Here is a 13,247-nt window from a genome sequence, read left to right as displayed (position 1 = left end):
AAGTTTTCAGAGATAGATCTCCCTTTGATAAAACCTGTCTGGTTTGGGTCGACCAGACGCGGTATCTGGCGCTGAAGTCTTGTGGTTAACATCTTAGACACGATCTTGAGCGAGCAGTTTTGAAGGCAGATGGGTCGGTAGTCGTTGGCTTCAAGGGGGGTTGTTTTCTTGGGTATCATGACGATGTATGATCTGTTCAGGCGCTCAAGCTCAGCTGCCCCGGACTGAAACTCCCATGCCAACTGCACGACAGCCGGCGTGACAGTTTGCCATGTCGCTGCGTAGAACGCCGGGCCGAACCCATCTGGTCCGGGGGAGCTCGAACGGTTCATGGCCTTGACAGCAGCGTGTGCTTCAGCCAAGGTGAACGTGGAGATGAGCGGGGCGCAGGTGTTACAAGCGAACTCTACCGTCCGCCGCAGCTTCCGGCAAGGCGGCAAGTTCCTCGCGTTGGGCGCTCATGCCCCTGCGCGCGAGCGCTTCCGCGAAGCTCTGGGCTGTCCGACGCAATGCGCCAATGCCGATCCTGGGGGGGCGCGGAACGAGACGCCGCCGTCTGGAAAGTTTCGCGCTCAAGCTGTTCGACGAAATGCCGCCGGAGGTACCCGTCATTCGGGCTCATGCCTTGGACAGAGACAGTGTCTGTCGAAAGGCTCGTGCGAGTTGGCTAGCCGAGCAGGTCGAGGTTGTGAACAATGTAAGTATTGCACTGCCGCTCCATTTCATAGAAGTATAGAACCAGACATTGTTGGCATACTTGCTCTGCATCTCTACTCTTAATCTCCAATGGTTTCTGAAGCATGTCGATCAGAGGCAAGATCTGGGCTAAATCACCTAAATGCATTAGTATCACTACCTGAGTTAGTAACGAACTGAACAATCGAACCTATTTTTCACTTGTTTTTGCTTGGTCACTGTGCTCCAGAAACTGATCACCGATCACTGTACATGTTACATAGTACTTCAAGGAAAAAGAAAAGGGGTGGAGGATGGATACTTTTCTCAAAAGTAGTTTCAAAATGTTCAAGAAACTGTACAATATGCACGGTAACACTAGCGAAACGCAAAACTAGTACCTCTACTGAAAAATACATCTATTTTATGCACTGAACTACGATATTATCATGTTTAATTGGCTAGCTGCAGCCTGCAGTGCTGAACCATGTCTTGACTGACTTTTATGTCTGCAGGCTATCATCCACACTTTCCAGACATGACACAACTTGCGTGATAGGTGGCCTCATAGAAGGGTTATGGTTCACACACTTGCAAGCAACCTCAAGCACCTTCAGCATTTGCTCTTCATGCCCTGTGCCACATAATATTGGATCCAGGACTTCAATCTGCTTTCCCTGAGACCTCATCTCTAGCACCCACGGGACAAGTTCTTTTGATGTCGACAGGAATGAAACAGGCCGCAATCCTGTGAGCATCTCAAGCAGGACAACTCCGAAGCTGTATATATCACCTCTCAGAGTGGCCATCGACCCTTGCCCATACTCAGGCGGGATGTAGCCGAGAGTACCAACCAACTCGGTCGTAACATGTGTTTTGTTGGGAAGGATCAATCTTGATAGCCCAAAATCTGCAACATGAGCTTTGAATTCTTTGTCAAGTAGAATGTTGCTTGATTTGATATCCCGATGGACAATGTGAGGTTTGCAGACATTATGGATGTAAGAAAGGCCGTGACATGCTCCTTTTGCTATCTTTAGCCGTGTTGGCCAGTCAAGAAATGTGCTGGCATCATCATCCCTGTTGTGAAGCCAGTCATCAAGACTGCCATTCTCCATGAAAGAATATATGAGGAACCACGAGTCTCCCTGAATACAGTATCCCCACAATGGCACTAGATGGTCATGCTGAGCCATGGACAGCGCTTCAACCTCCGCACTGAACTCCCTTTCCATTAGGCACATTTCACCATTGAGCTTCTTGATGGCAAGCTTGCAGCCATCAGGTAGCTCAGCTTTGTACACTAGCCCATAACTACCGCATCCGATGATGTGGTCCTTGTCAAAATTATTTGTAGCCTTCATGATTTCAGAGAACGTGAGCTTGTTTTCTTCAGCCTTACTTCCCAGCATCATGACCAATGCGTGCACTTGACTCGAGTTATATGAAGTTGTTTCGACATCTCCATTTACATCTATTGTACTTCTGGCTGTTAACCTCTTTACTTTAATAGAGACAAGAAGACACCCCAGGAGCAAAAGAATGGAAATAGCTGCGAAGAACGTGCCAAATGCAATTGCAAAAATGGCCTTCTTATTTCTTCCTTTTGTGGGTACCAGAGGTGCATCAGCTGAACTGCATCGACGACCGAGCATAGGGCCACCACACAGCTTTGGATTCCCATCAAAGCTAGAATTCTGAAATGTACTAAATTGGCCACGAGTTGGAATAGGCCCTTCCAGGTTATTGTTAGAAACATTGATTCTGGAAAGGAAGTGCAGGTTCTCCAATTCAGATGGGATTGCACCTGTGAGATTGTTGTTGGATAAGTCTAGCACCTGCAGGTTTGTGAGATTGCAGATGGATGTGGGGATTGGTCCTGTTAAGTTGTTGAAGCTGATATTGAGTGAAACGAGGGCCTTCAACTGACCAATCTCCGGGGGAATCGCACCGGTCAGTTTGTTGCTGCTTAAATCTAGCGTTTTAGGGAAAGCAACCTGTATGCGGTACTGACGTGCTGGACCATTATAAACTGGCAGGTTGAAGATCCTTGGGTCCAAATGGGCTGCGGCCTTTTCTGAAGTTAGCATTGACATATTCATTAATGCTGTTGGAATTTCCCCTGTAAGGCTGTTGTTTGATAAGGCTAAATAGAAAAGGTAGTTTAGGGTGTTGATCCAGGTTGGTATTGGTCCACTGAGTCGATTGCCACCTAGGAGCAACATCTCTAAATTTGCTAGCTTTGATATCCAAAGAGGCATTTCCCCAGACAATAGGCAATCTTCAATATCCAAGACCTGAATATTCTCAAAACCATTAAATGTGTCATACTGTGGCATGAACTCTCCCCTGAAGTTGGCCCCGATAAGCAGGGTCGTAAGGTTTGTGCAGCTCTTAAGGATCTGAAGTGTATTTGTGATGTTTGTAAAATTGTTCTGACCTAGGGATAGGAAAGTGAGGGACTTCAGATTACCTATTCTTGGTGAAAGTTGCCCACCCAAGTTGTTGCCAGATAACCTCAATGCAACCAAATTTCTGCAAGAGTATATGCTTTCTGGAACTGTGCCAATGAAGTTGTTGTACAGAAGGTCTAAAGTTTCTAGATTGTGCAGGGTAGAGAAATTGACCTTCACAAGCTCGCCACTGAAGTTGTTGCTCTTGAGTTCAATGGTTCTGAGATTTGTGCAGTTTCCTAGTGAAGCCGGCAGCTCCTCTGACATGTTGTTATTGTCCAAACGGAGCTCCTCTAACCTCTTGAGCTGTCCTATAGAATCAGGGATATTGCCGGTGAAATTGTTCCTCCCAAGATCAAGGGTTGCCAGATCTCTGAGGTTGACTATGCGTGCACCATCGAGGGCACCATCCAAATCATTGTTAGGAAAAGACAGGTGCTCCAATGAGGTAGCATTGAACAGTTCATCTGGAATTGACCCATTGAGGTTGTTGTCGCCAGCCTTGAGCACTCTGAGCTGGGAGCAATTACCGAGCCCTGGCGGGATACGGCCACTGAATTTGTTGCAACAGAATTCAAGCACAGCAAAGGATGGTGATATGTTGCAGAAATGACCTGGAAGTTCTCCAGTGAAGCTGTTGTTGCTGGCATTGATTGCAACCAAATTCTTCATCCCCATCCATGTTGTGGAGGTAAACTGCCCTGTGAACATGTTGCTTGAGATGTTCAGTACCTCTAGAGGCTGATCAGCGGTTGAAGATGGCAGCTCATGCAGGTCTCCCTTGAGTTGGTTGTAGCTGACATCGAGGACGATGATGCTGCTGGACGACACTAATCCTGGCGGCAGGCTACCGGACAGCGAGTTGTAGGACAAGTTCAGATGCTCCAGGCCGGTGAGGTTGCCAAGAGACGGTGAGATGCGCCCTTCAAGCCCCCTAGAAGCCAGTGAGACCTTTGTGACCATCCTGTTTCTGTTGCAGGCGATGCCTTCCCATTTGCAGCAGTCTGTGCCTTCCTGCCATGGCTTGGCAAGGCCGGCATCCCGGGAGAGTCCGGCGAGGAACTGGAGGAGGGAGGTCTTCTCCAGCTCTGTGCAGGAACTGGTGGGAGACGCCAACGAGATCAGGAGCACAATAGCAAGGCCAAGGGAAGGTATGGGTAATCTTCTGCTGGACTTATTGTATGAAAAATGGTTTAGCTGCATGGCTTCCTATTTAAACTAGAATGGAAACTAGATGATTAACTTGTGTCCTGTCTAGATGAAAGTACAAATGATCTAATCAGGGAAGAGCATGAGGTAGAAGAAAGAAGAGGCTCTCTTGCTTTCATCTTGGTTATCGGGTTCCTAGTCGTAGCCACCTTAAAGAAAAATGAAGTCAACTATTAGATGCTATAGGAAATCATCTTATTCTGAGTGTATTTAACGTAACGGACATAGCATCTAACTTGTTCAACGTTTCATTGATGGCTGCATGATATGATCCATTAAGATGTCCAACTGACCAAGCTTCCTGATCGTACAAAATATATGCCTTTTTTTTTGTCATCCTTGAATCAGTAAAGGTGCTGTACCCAACACTGAAAACTCCCGCCTAACGTGGGGAGATCTGCCGTGATTTCTTGGATCAGGCATCACAGATAATTACGGCCTGCCTTGATTTCCCTGATCTCAGGATCAGGCATCACTTGGCCTACCAGCTTCACTTAACCATCCTGTTTTCTTAACCTTAGCAGTTAGTACATGACAAAATCTGTAGAACACATTCATATATGGTGATATGAGAATTAGATGGGCACATAGGAAAATGAAGGCATCACGATACACGTGTTTTCCCCAAATTCACTAGACATTTCCTGGGAAAACATACGCTGGATTTGCGAAATCAAGTAGTTGATGATTCTTAGGGCACAAGAACAATGCGCTGCTCCAGATCATTTGATTAATCCTTGCAGCATGCAACAAGCACAGGTTTGGGCTGTACACTACAAACGATGTAGAGCATATTACACGCTGGGCACAGAGAGCGCAGGTCTTGCAAATTGTAAATTCTTGTTCAGAGCTCGAAAATGGTTAGTCTTCATAGGCCGACACCGCCGCCGCACGTCGCCGGCAAACACGACGCGGTTGGACCCCGGACGAGGCCCCATCTCGTCCCACGCGGGCGGCGAATTGGCAATCGGAGCCGCCAGCGAATTGCCCATTTCTGGCCCTCATCGCAGGAGTCTTAAAGAGTTTCCTTTGAATGTCGCGCTTGTGCTGGACTGGTGGTGCGGCGGCGGCGGCGGCGCGCCGTCGAGAGGAGCGGGGGAACGGAGAGCCAAATGACGCGGAGGTGGAAGACGGCTTATCCGCATGAATTCGACGAGATCGTGATTATAATCGCGATCCGGATTAGGGGTACTTTTGCAAAGTTTAGGGGGTCTTTTCGAAAATATCGGATCGCGATTAATAATCGCGATCCGAAACAGGGGGGCTTTTGAAAAATAGTATTATTTGTTAAATCTCCTGTCCGGCGGCACGGCACGGCGGTTGCCGAGGTCCCGGCGTCCCGCTGGCATCGGCGGCCGCCGGCAACGCCATCGCTACACGCCTCGCGCAACTTTCCGTAGACCGAGCACACCCAATTGTTGTGCCGGCGCCCGCAACATTGGCTCCATGCTCCGATCACCGGCCGCCCGGCCGGGCCACCACATCTCACAAGGGAATTATGCAGTAGCTCCTCCTTCCTCTGATCACCACCAGCACCCACGCGCCGTGCCCTTGCATTCCGAGCTCGTTCCCTAGATCCAGCCATCATCGACGTCCTCGGGCTCGTCGGTGGAATGCCGATCCTGGGGCCAGGAAAAAGGCGCCGCGGAAGCAGCGCGCTCAGGCTGTTCGACGAAATGCTGCCTGCGGACTTTGACACCCAAGTGGCACTACGTTGACAACAAGGGGGTTGTCCTCAGGTTCGTATTTGTACGGCCAGGCGCATCAAGATCGAGCAGGCTGAGGGACACGTCAGGCTTAGTCATGTGCAGCCGGTTGAGGCTGCGTTCTGCAATTGATTGGATTCTTCACCGTGCTCTACTCCACTTGCATGGTTTGTTCTCTTACTTTGGACCGTTGAAATGCATCTTCATGTTCAGCATGTCATCCTACAATGTTCTACTACACCCTGTTCAGCATGTGGCAGCTTTATCCCAATTAACGACCAGGCACCGTATTATGCTCATTGGCAGCTATACATTCCACGTCCTACTTTAAGCTCCAGTGGTTTGTGAATTCGGTGGATCAGAGCCATAAAGCTGATTAGCACTTAACGCACTTAGGAGAATTAGTGCCAGTACTTGGGTTAGGAAGGTACTCAATGAAAATGGTCGATTTTTTGCTTGCTTCTTTTTTCACAATGACCCAGAAACTGAGCAGGGCTTACATGTTACATACCACCTCAAGAACAGAAGGGGATGGGGGATGTTCCATTTGAATACTTTCTTCAAAAAGTTACATAGGTCTCATATGTGCCAGAAACTGTACAAGATGCACTATAACATTAGCCGAACTCAAAACTATTACCCCTAGTGAAAGGTACATCTACATTCTACTGTATGCATTTAGCTACAATATTCTCTGGTTAACTGCATTGTGTCTTGAGTGACTTTTGTGTCTGCAGGCCAGTATTGATGCTTTCGAGGCATGAGACTACTTCCATGATAGGTGGCCTCATGCTAGGGTTATAGTTCACACATTTGCAAGCAATCTCAAGGACCTTAAGCATCTGGTCTTCATGCCCTGTGCCACGGAGTGTTGGATCCAGGACCTCAATCTGCTTTCCCTGAGACCTCATCTCCAGCACCCACGGGACAAGTTCTTTTGATGACGACAGGACTGGGACAGGTCGCAATCCTGTGAGCAGCTCAAGCAGGACAACTCCAAAACTGTATATATCACCTCTCAGAGTAGCCACCCACCCATGCGCATACTCAGGGGGGATGTAACCAAGAGTGCCAACCAACTCGGTTGTGACATGAGTTTTATTGGGAAGGATCAACCTTGACAGCCCAAAATCTGCAACATAAGCTTTGAATTCTTTGTCCAGTAGGATGTTGCTGGATTTGATATCACGATGGATGATGTGAGGCTTGCAGACATTATGGATATAAGAAAGGCCACTGCTTGATCCTTGTGCAATCCTGAGCCTCGTTGGCCAGTCAAGCATTGTGCTGGCATCATCATCCATGTTGTGAAGCCAATCATCCAGGCTGCCATTCTCCATGAAAGAATATATGAGGAACCTCGAGTTTCCCTGGATGCAGTAACCCCAGAGTGGCACAAGATTTTCATGCTGGGCCATGGAGAGTGCTTCAACCTCTGCAGTGAACTCCCTTTCCATCAAGCACATTTCACCATTAAGCTTCTTGATGGCGAGCTTATAGCCATCAGGTAGCTCAGCTTTGTAGACTAGGCCATAACCACCGCACCCAATGATGTGCTCCTTGTCAAAGCTATTTGTAGCTTTCACGATGTCAGAGAATTTGAGCTTGTTTTTGTCTCCCTTACCTTGTGACATCATGATCAGTTCGTGCTCAGAGCTGGAGTCGAATGAAGTTGTTTCAACATCACCATTATCCTCCCTTCTATTTTTGGATGTTAAACTCTTTACCCTGATTAGGACAAGAAGACGCCCCAGCAACAGAAGAATAGCAATTCCTGCAAAGAACACGCCAAATGCAATTGCAAAAATTGCCTTCCTTTTTCCTTTTTTTGTGGAGACTGGAGGTGCATGAGCTGAACTGCATCGACGAAGTAGCATAGAGCCACACAACTCTGGGTTCCCATTAAAGCTAGAATTCTGAAATGTATTAAATTGCCTGCCAGTTGGAATAGGCCCTTCGAGGTTATTATTAGAAACGTTGAATACGGCAAGGAAGTACAGGTTCTCCAATACAGCTGGGATTTCACCTGTGAGATTGTTGTTGGATAAATCTAGCACCTGCAGGTTTGTGAGATTGCAGATGGATGGGGGGATCGGTCCTGTCAAGTTGTTGAAGCTGATATCAAGTGAAATGAGGGCTTTCAACTGACCAATCTCTGGAGGAATCACACCCGTAAATTTGTTTCCGCTTAGGTCTAGAGCTTTAGGATAAGCAATTGGTATGCGGCGTTGAAGTGATGGACCTTCATAAACTGGCAGATCAAAGACCCTTGGGTCCAAATGAGCTGCAGTCTTCTCGGAAGTTAGCATTGGCATAGCCATTAATGTTGTCGGAATTTCTCCTGTAAGGCTGTTGTTTGATATGTCTAAATAGAAAAGGTATTCCAATGTGTTGATCCAGGCTGGTATTGGTCCACTGAGTTGATTACCTTGCAAAAACAATATCTCCAAATTCGCTAGCTCTGATATCCAAAAAGGTATTTGCCCCGACAATAGGCAATCGTCAATGGCCAAAACCCGAAGATTCTCAAAACCATCAATTCTGGCATTGTGTGGCATGGTCTCGTTCATGAAATTCATCCCAAGAAGAAGGGTGGTGAGGTTCTTGGAGCTTCTTAATATCTGAAGTGCATTTGTTATATTTGAAAAACTGTTGTTTGCGAGCGACAGGAAGGAGAGGGATTTCAGATTGCCGAGTCCTTTTGATAACTGTCCATGGAACTTATTTGAAGACAGCCGTAGTGCAATCAGGTTTCTGCATGAGTATATGCTTTCTGGAATTGTGCCACTGAAGTTGTTCCGCATAAGATCTAAGGTTTTTAGAGTGGGGAAGTTGGAGAAACCGACCTTGTTGAGTTCACCACTGAAATTGTTGCTCTTAAGGTCAAGTGTTATGAGATTTGTGCAGTTGCTCAAGGTTGATGGCAGCTCCCCAGACATGCTGTTGTAGTCCAAATGGAGTTCCTGCAATCTCGTGAGCTGACCTATGGAGTCCGGAATCATTCCGCTGAATTTGTTTTCTCCAAGATCAAGGATGGCCATTTTTCCGAGTTTGACTATATGTGTGCTATCAAGTATCCCTTGTAAACCATTGCTGGAAAAAGAAAGATGCTCCAACAAGGTAGCCTTGAAGAGTTCTTCAGGGAGCGTCCCACTGAGGTAATTGTGCCCAGCCTTGAGCACTCTGAGTTTGGAGCAATTACCGAGTCCTGGGGGGATACTACCACTGAGTTTGTTGTAAGAGAGTTCAAGCACACTAAAGGATGGTGATATGTTACAGAAATGACTTGGAATATGCCCAGTAAAGCTATTGTTGCTGGCATTGAGTGCAATCAAATTCTGCATCCCCTTCCATGTAGTGGATGCAAACTGCCCAGTAAACAAGTTGCTTGAGATATTAAGTACCTGTAGAGGCCGTCCAGGGATTGAAGAAGGCAACTCGTGCAGGTCTCCGTTGAGCTGGTTGAAGCTCACATCGAGGACAATGATGCTGCTGGATGACACCAATCCCAGCGGCAGGCCACCAGACAGCGAATTGTAGGACAAGTTAACCTGCTGCAGTCCGGTGAGGTTCCCAAGGGATTGTGATATGTGCCCCTCAAGGCCTCTAGATGCTAGAGAGACATCAATAACTGTTTTGTTTCCGTTGCAGGTGATGCCTTCCCAATTGCAGCAATCTGTGTCTTCCTGCCATAACTTTGCAAGGCCAGCATCCTGTGAGAGCCCAGAGACGAACTGGAGGAGGGAGTTCTTCTCCTGCTCTGTGCAAGAGCTGGTGAGGGTGGCCAAAGAGATCAGCAGCAGAGCAGCAAAGCCAAGGGAAGGTATGGGTAACCTACTGCTGTAGTTCTTGTATGGAAATTGGAGTGGCTGCATGGCTTCCTGTTGAAAGTAGCATGGAAACCAGACGCTTAACTTGTTTCCTGTCTAGATGAGATACCAATGTTCTGAGTCTAATCAGGGAAGAGCATAAGGTAGAAGAAGGAGGTGGCTCCTGCCTCCATCTTGCTGATCCCTTCTAGTCGTGGTCACTACAAAGAAAAAATGAAGTCAAGGATCATATGCTACTATAGGAGAATCCTCAGTATCATTGTACGTTTTTAATGCAGTATAGAATAGACAAAGCAGCAGTTTGTTGTTCACACTTGTATTGCTTCACTGGTGGCTACCTGCTGTAATCCATAAAAGAAGTCCAACTGACCCTACGAAATATTTGCTTTTTCTAGTCATCCTTGAATCAATCCTTGTTGAATCACTGCCGTGATTTGCCTGATCTGATATAGTGACGTCACTTGTCCTACCATGTTCACACATAACGCACAGCCTGCCTTATTTTACCTGATCACATGATCTGCCATCACTTGTCCTACCAGCTTCACTTAACGAACCTGTTGTCTTAACCATAGTATTAGTACTGACAAAGGATCACTCTGTGATGCACTATTTATTTTGTAGGATGATGCACCCTTTTTGGTGAACAGGAAAAGGAGCGAATTTTTCGAAAGAAACTGAAGATCTGCAAGATTCAGTACACGGAGAGCATCATTTCCAGGAGGCACGTACAATACTTTAGAGCAATCATCGGCGTCGCGGTCAAGGTGTGGACATTGCTTGGAAAATGAAAGGCCCAGGTGGAGGCAAGAAAATAAGAAAAAGGCGCAGGGTAATAGTAGGTGGTGGGTGAGGGTGACCTGGCGCCCCTATTCTTGGTCGTCTGATTCAATTCGTCGACTTTGCCTTGGCCCGAGGCGTTTGCTTTGTGCTTAATCCTTGCTGCTGATGCAGTGACGCGTACGCTCGCAGCTGCCTTCCATGGCCCCGGTTCTTCCACAGGTGCGTGATGGACCTTGGCTCTTCTTGCTGACCGGGAATTCAAGAGTCGATCGAAGAGCGTACTGGACAGCGTGTGATTTCTGGTGGATTGGGAAAGATAAAGATGATTGTGATTTGAAGAGTGGTGTGGATAGCCTGAATGTCTGATCCTGTGAAGATGGCATATCAATCAGATTTATTCAGGTAGTGATGCTAAAAATCTCTCTGTTTCCTTCTTTTTGGTGTGTAGTCATATTCTAGTTATTAGTCGAGTGATTATGTTGATGGTGCTTACTACTTGCTTAGTGGGCGCAGTTGCGCATTTCATATTGGTTTTTAGTGGTGGTTATATGATAGCCTGCCATCACGGGTGTCTGTGTAAGCAATAGAGATTGCATATAATGCGGGGGATATGTTGCCTCTTGGGCTGATTATATAGGAGTACATGGTTTGGAGGGCAAGTAGCCTCTCTAGAGATAAGAAAGGTTATCCCAGCATTACAATCAATCCTAAACTAACCATATCTGGAGTTGTCTAATATACTCTAACATCCCCTCGCAGTCACAACGGGAGCACGCAGACGATGAGACTAGAGAATAAGCCGAAGAGATGACATCCCCTCGCAATCGCAACCGTTAATGCGCCACAAATGTTGTGGCTGGAATAGGAGCTGAAGAGGCTTCTCAAGCAGATGGTAGCCCCTTAGTGCTGAAGTAGCCGAGATCGAGGTGGACGTGGTCGAAGCCGTGGAGAAGGGCACGGGTCCGAAGCATCAGTGAAGGCGCCCAAATACACAAAAGCAGCAGCTTCTTGTCGACAGTGTCAGCAGGACGATGAGCCGAGCGCGATGGTAGATGGTGCAGCTAAAGAGCGCAATTGCATCTTCCTTCAGCAACGTCGGCGGCGGTGTCCGTGAGCGTGTGGCAATAGGTGCGGACTCGGACCGAGAGTCAGCGTGATGAGGACTACCAGCATGGGTGGCGCCACCGTCTAAAAAGGCGGCGTTGCCGACGAGGATGGCTTGATCACGAGCGTTGCCGTAGCAGCCTGAAGGGCGCAACGACAACCTCATCTTCGGGAGTGTCGACGACGGGACAGTAGGCGACGCACCTGATCTTGATCGGGAAAAAAGAAAAGCAGCAGCAGGAAGAGGTCCACGGAGAACCGTCTGACTGGCGGAGAACAGGTCGGATCTGGCGTCTCCGATCCATGCTGGTCGGTGCAGTCGGATGTGTCGGTCGGAGGTGCCGACGGAGCGGTCGGGAGAGGTCGGGGCCGCGGGATGCGCCGGTCGAGGGTGCCGACGGAGCGTTGGGGGAGGGGGCGGTCGGGGGTGGCGCTAGGATGCGACTAGAGGGGCGCCCGCTACCGCCGGGTGCCGCTGAGGCCTGGAGGAGTAGAGGACCGCCCGCCGCTACCGGGGGCCGCCACGGCCTGGAGGAGTAGAGGGCCGCCCGCCGCCGTCGCCAGGGGCCGTCGTTGGGGCGCGGCCTGGAGGGACGCCCGCCGTAGCCGGGGGCCGCCATGGCCAGGAGGAGTGGAGGGGCGATCTACTTGCTGCTTGACCATGATCGGCACGGCGAATCAGAGGGATCGGCCGCGCATCCTACGAGGGTGCTGCTCCCGGCGGAGATTGATCTCCCCGGGGGCGGCGCGAGGGCAGCGAAAGCTGGAGGCCTAGGTTTTGTAACCTAGACTCGTGATACCATGTAAAATTGTGTATAATGCGTGGGATATGTTGCTTGAGCCTTTTGAACGATTATATAGGAGTACATAGCTTGGAGGGTAAGTAGCCTCTCCTAGAGATAAAGGAAGATTATCCTGGGATTGCAATCAATCCTAAACTAATGGAGTTGCCTAATATACTCCTTGAGGTGTTGATCGCAGAACAGCAAAGTGGGTGGCACTAAGCACTGTCCAGGCTCTGAAGAACGAAATCGCAAAAGTTTGATACACTGGGACGAAGCTGCTGAGCTGGCGTTGTATCCCTCTCTGTTTGTTTCTGCACAGTAGGACTCGGTTTGTTTCTTCTCTTCGCACTTGTTTGTTTATTTCTCTCATAATAATATTCGTAATCTATATGTCTTTCACAATTTTATATCAGGTTCGGAGCCAACGGGAGCATAGCAAAAACATGGAAGAGTCGAAGAGACAAGAGACAGTGTGAGGGCGTGTGGGCTTGGGCTTCTGCTTCCTGCAGCCAGCCAGAGCCAGCAGGTCAGTCAGTCGCAGCGTGTGCCGTACGCGTCCGGACCCGACGAGGAGAACGCGAGGCGGCGGGCGGGTAGCAGCCACGGCAACGGCAACGGCGTGCGCGTGTGCGTGGACGCGGGCCCCGCACTCCACGTGGCCAGCGCCTAGCCGCCTGCCTCGGTCTTGGTTCACACCGCCAA

At 48.7% G+C, this 13,247-nt stretch overlaps 2 protein-coding genes across 2 annotated transcripts; both read right to left on the bottom strand.

Moving 5' to 3' along the window:
* Positions 1–1,085: 1,085 nt before the first annotated feature.
* On the bottom strand, positions 1,086–4,331 carry LOC105914642 (tyrosine-sulfated glycopeptide receptor 1). Its single transcript, XM_022825868.1, has one exon. The coding sequence runs from the start codon at positions 4,329–4,331 to the stop codon at positions 1,179–1,181; it is 3,153 nt and encodes a 1,050-aa protein (XP_022681603.1). The 3' UTR covers positions 1,086–1,178.
* A 1,313-nt stretch (positions 4,332–5,644) lies between these two features.
* On the bottom strand, positions 5,645–10,061 carry LOC111256955 (tyrosine-sulfated glycopeptide receptor 1-like). Its single transcript, XM_022825709.1, has one exon. The coding sequence runs from the start codon at positions 9,916–9,918 to the stop codon at positions 6,742–6,744; it is 3,177 nt and encodes a 1,058-aa protein (XP_022681444.1). The 5' UTR covers positions 9,919–10,061; the 3' UTR covers positions 5,645–6,741.
* Between the last annotated feature and the right edge of the window lie 3,186 nt (positions 10,062–13,247).

The sequence above is a fragment of the Setaria italica genome, chromosome I (genome assembly GCF_000263155.2).
Source record: "Setaria italica strain Yugu1 chromosome I, Setaria_italica_v2.0, whole genome shotgun sequence".
NCBI classification, from domain to species: domain Eukaryota; kingdom Viridiplantae; phylum Streptophyta; class Magnoliopsida; order Poales; family Poaceae; genus Setaria; species Setaria italica.
Note: the sequence above shows the minus strand (reverse complement) of the source record. Positions and strands in the feature narration are given on the sequence as shown.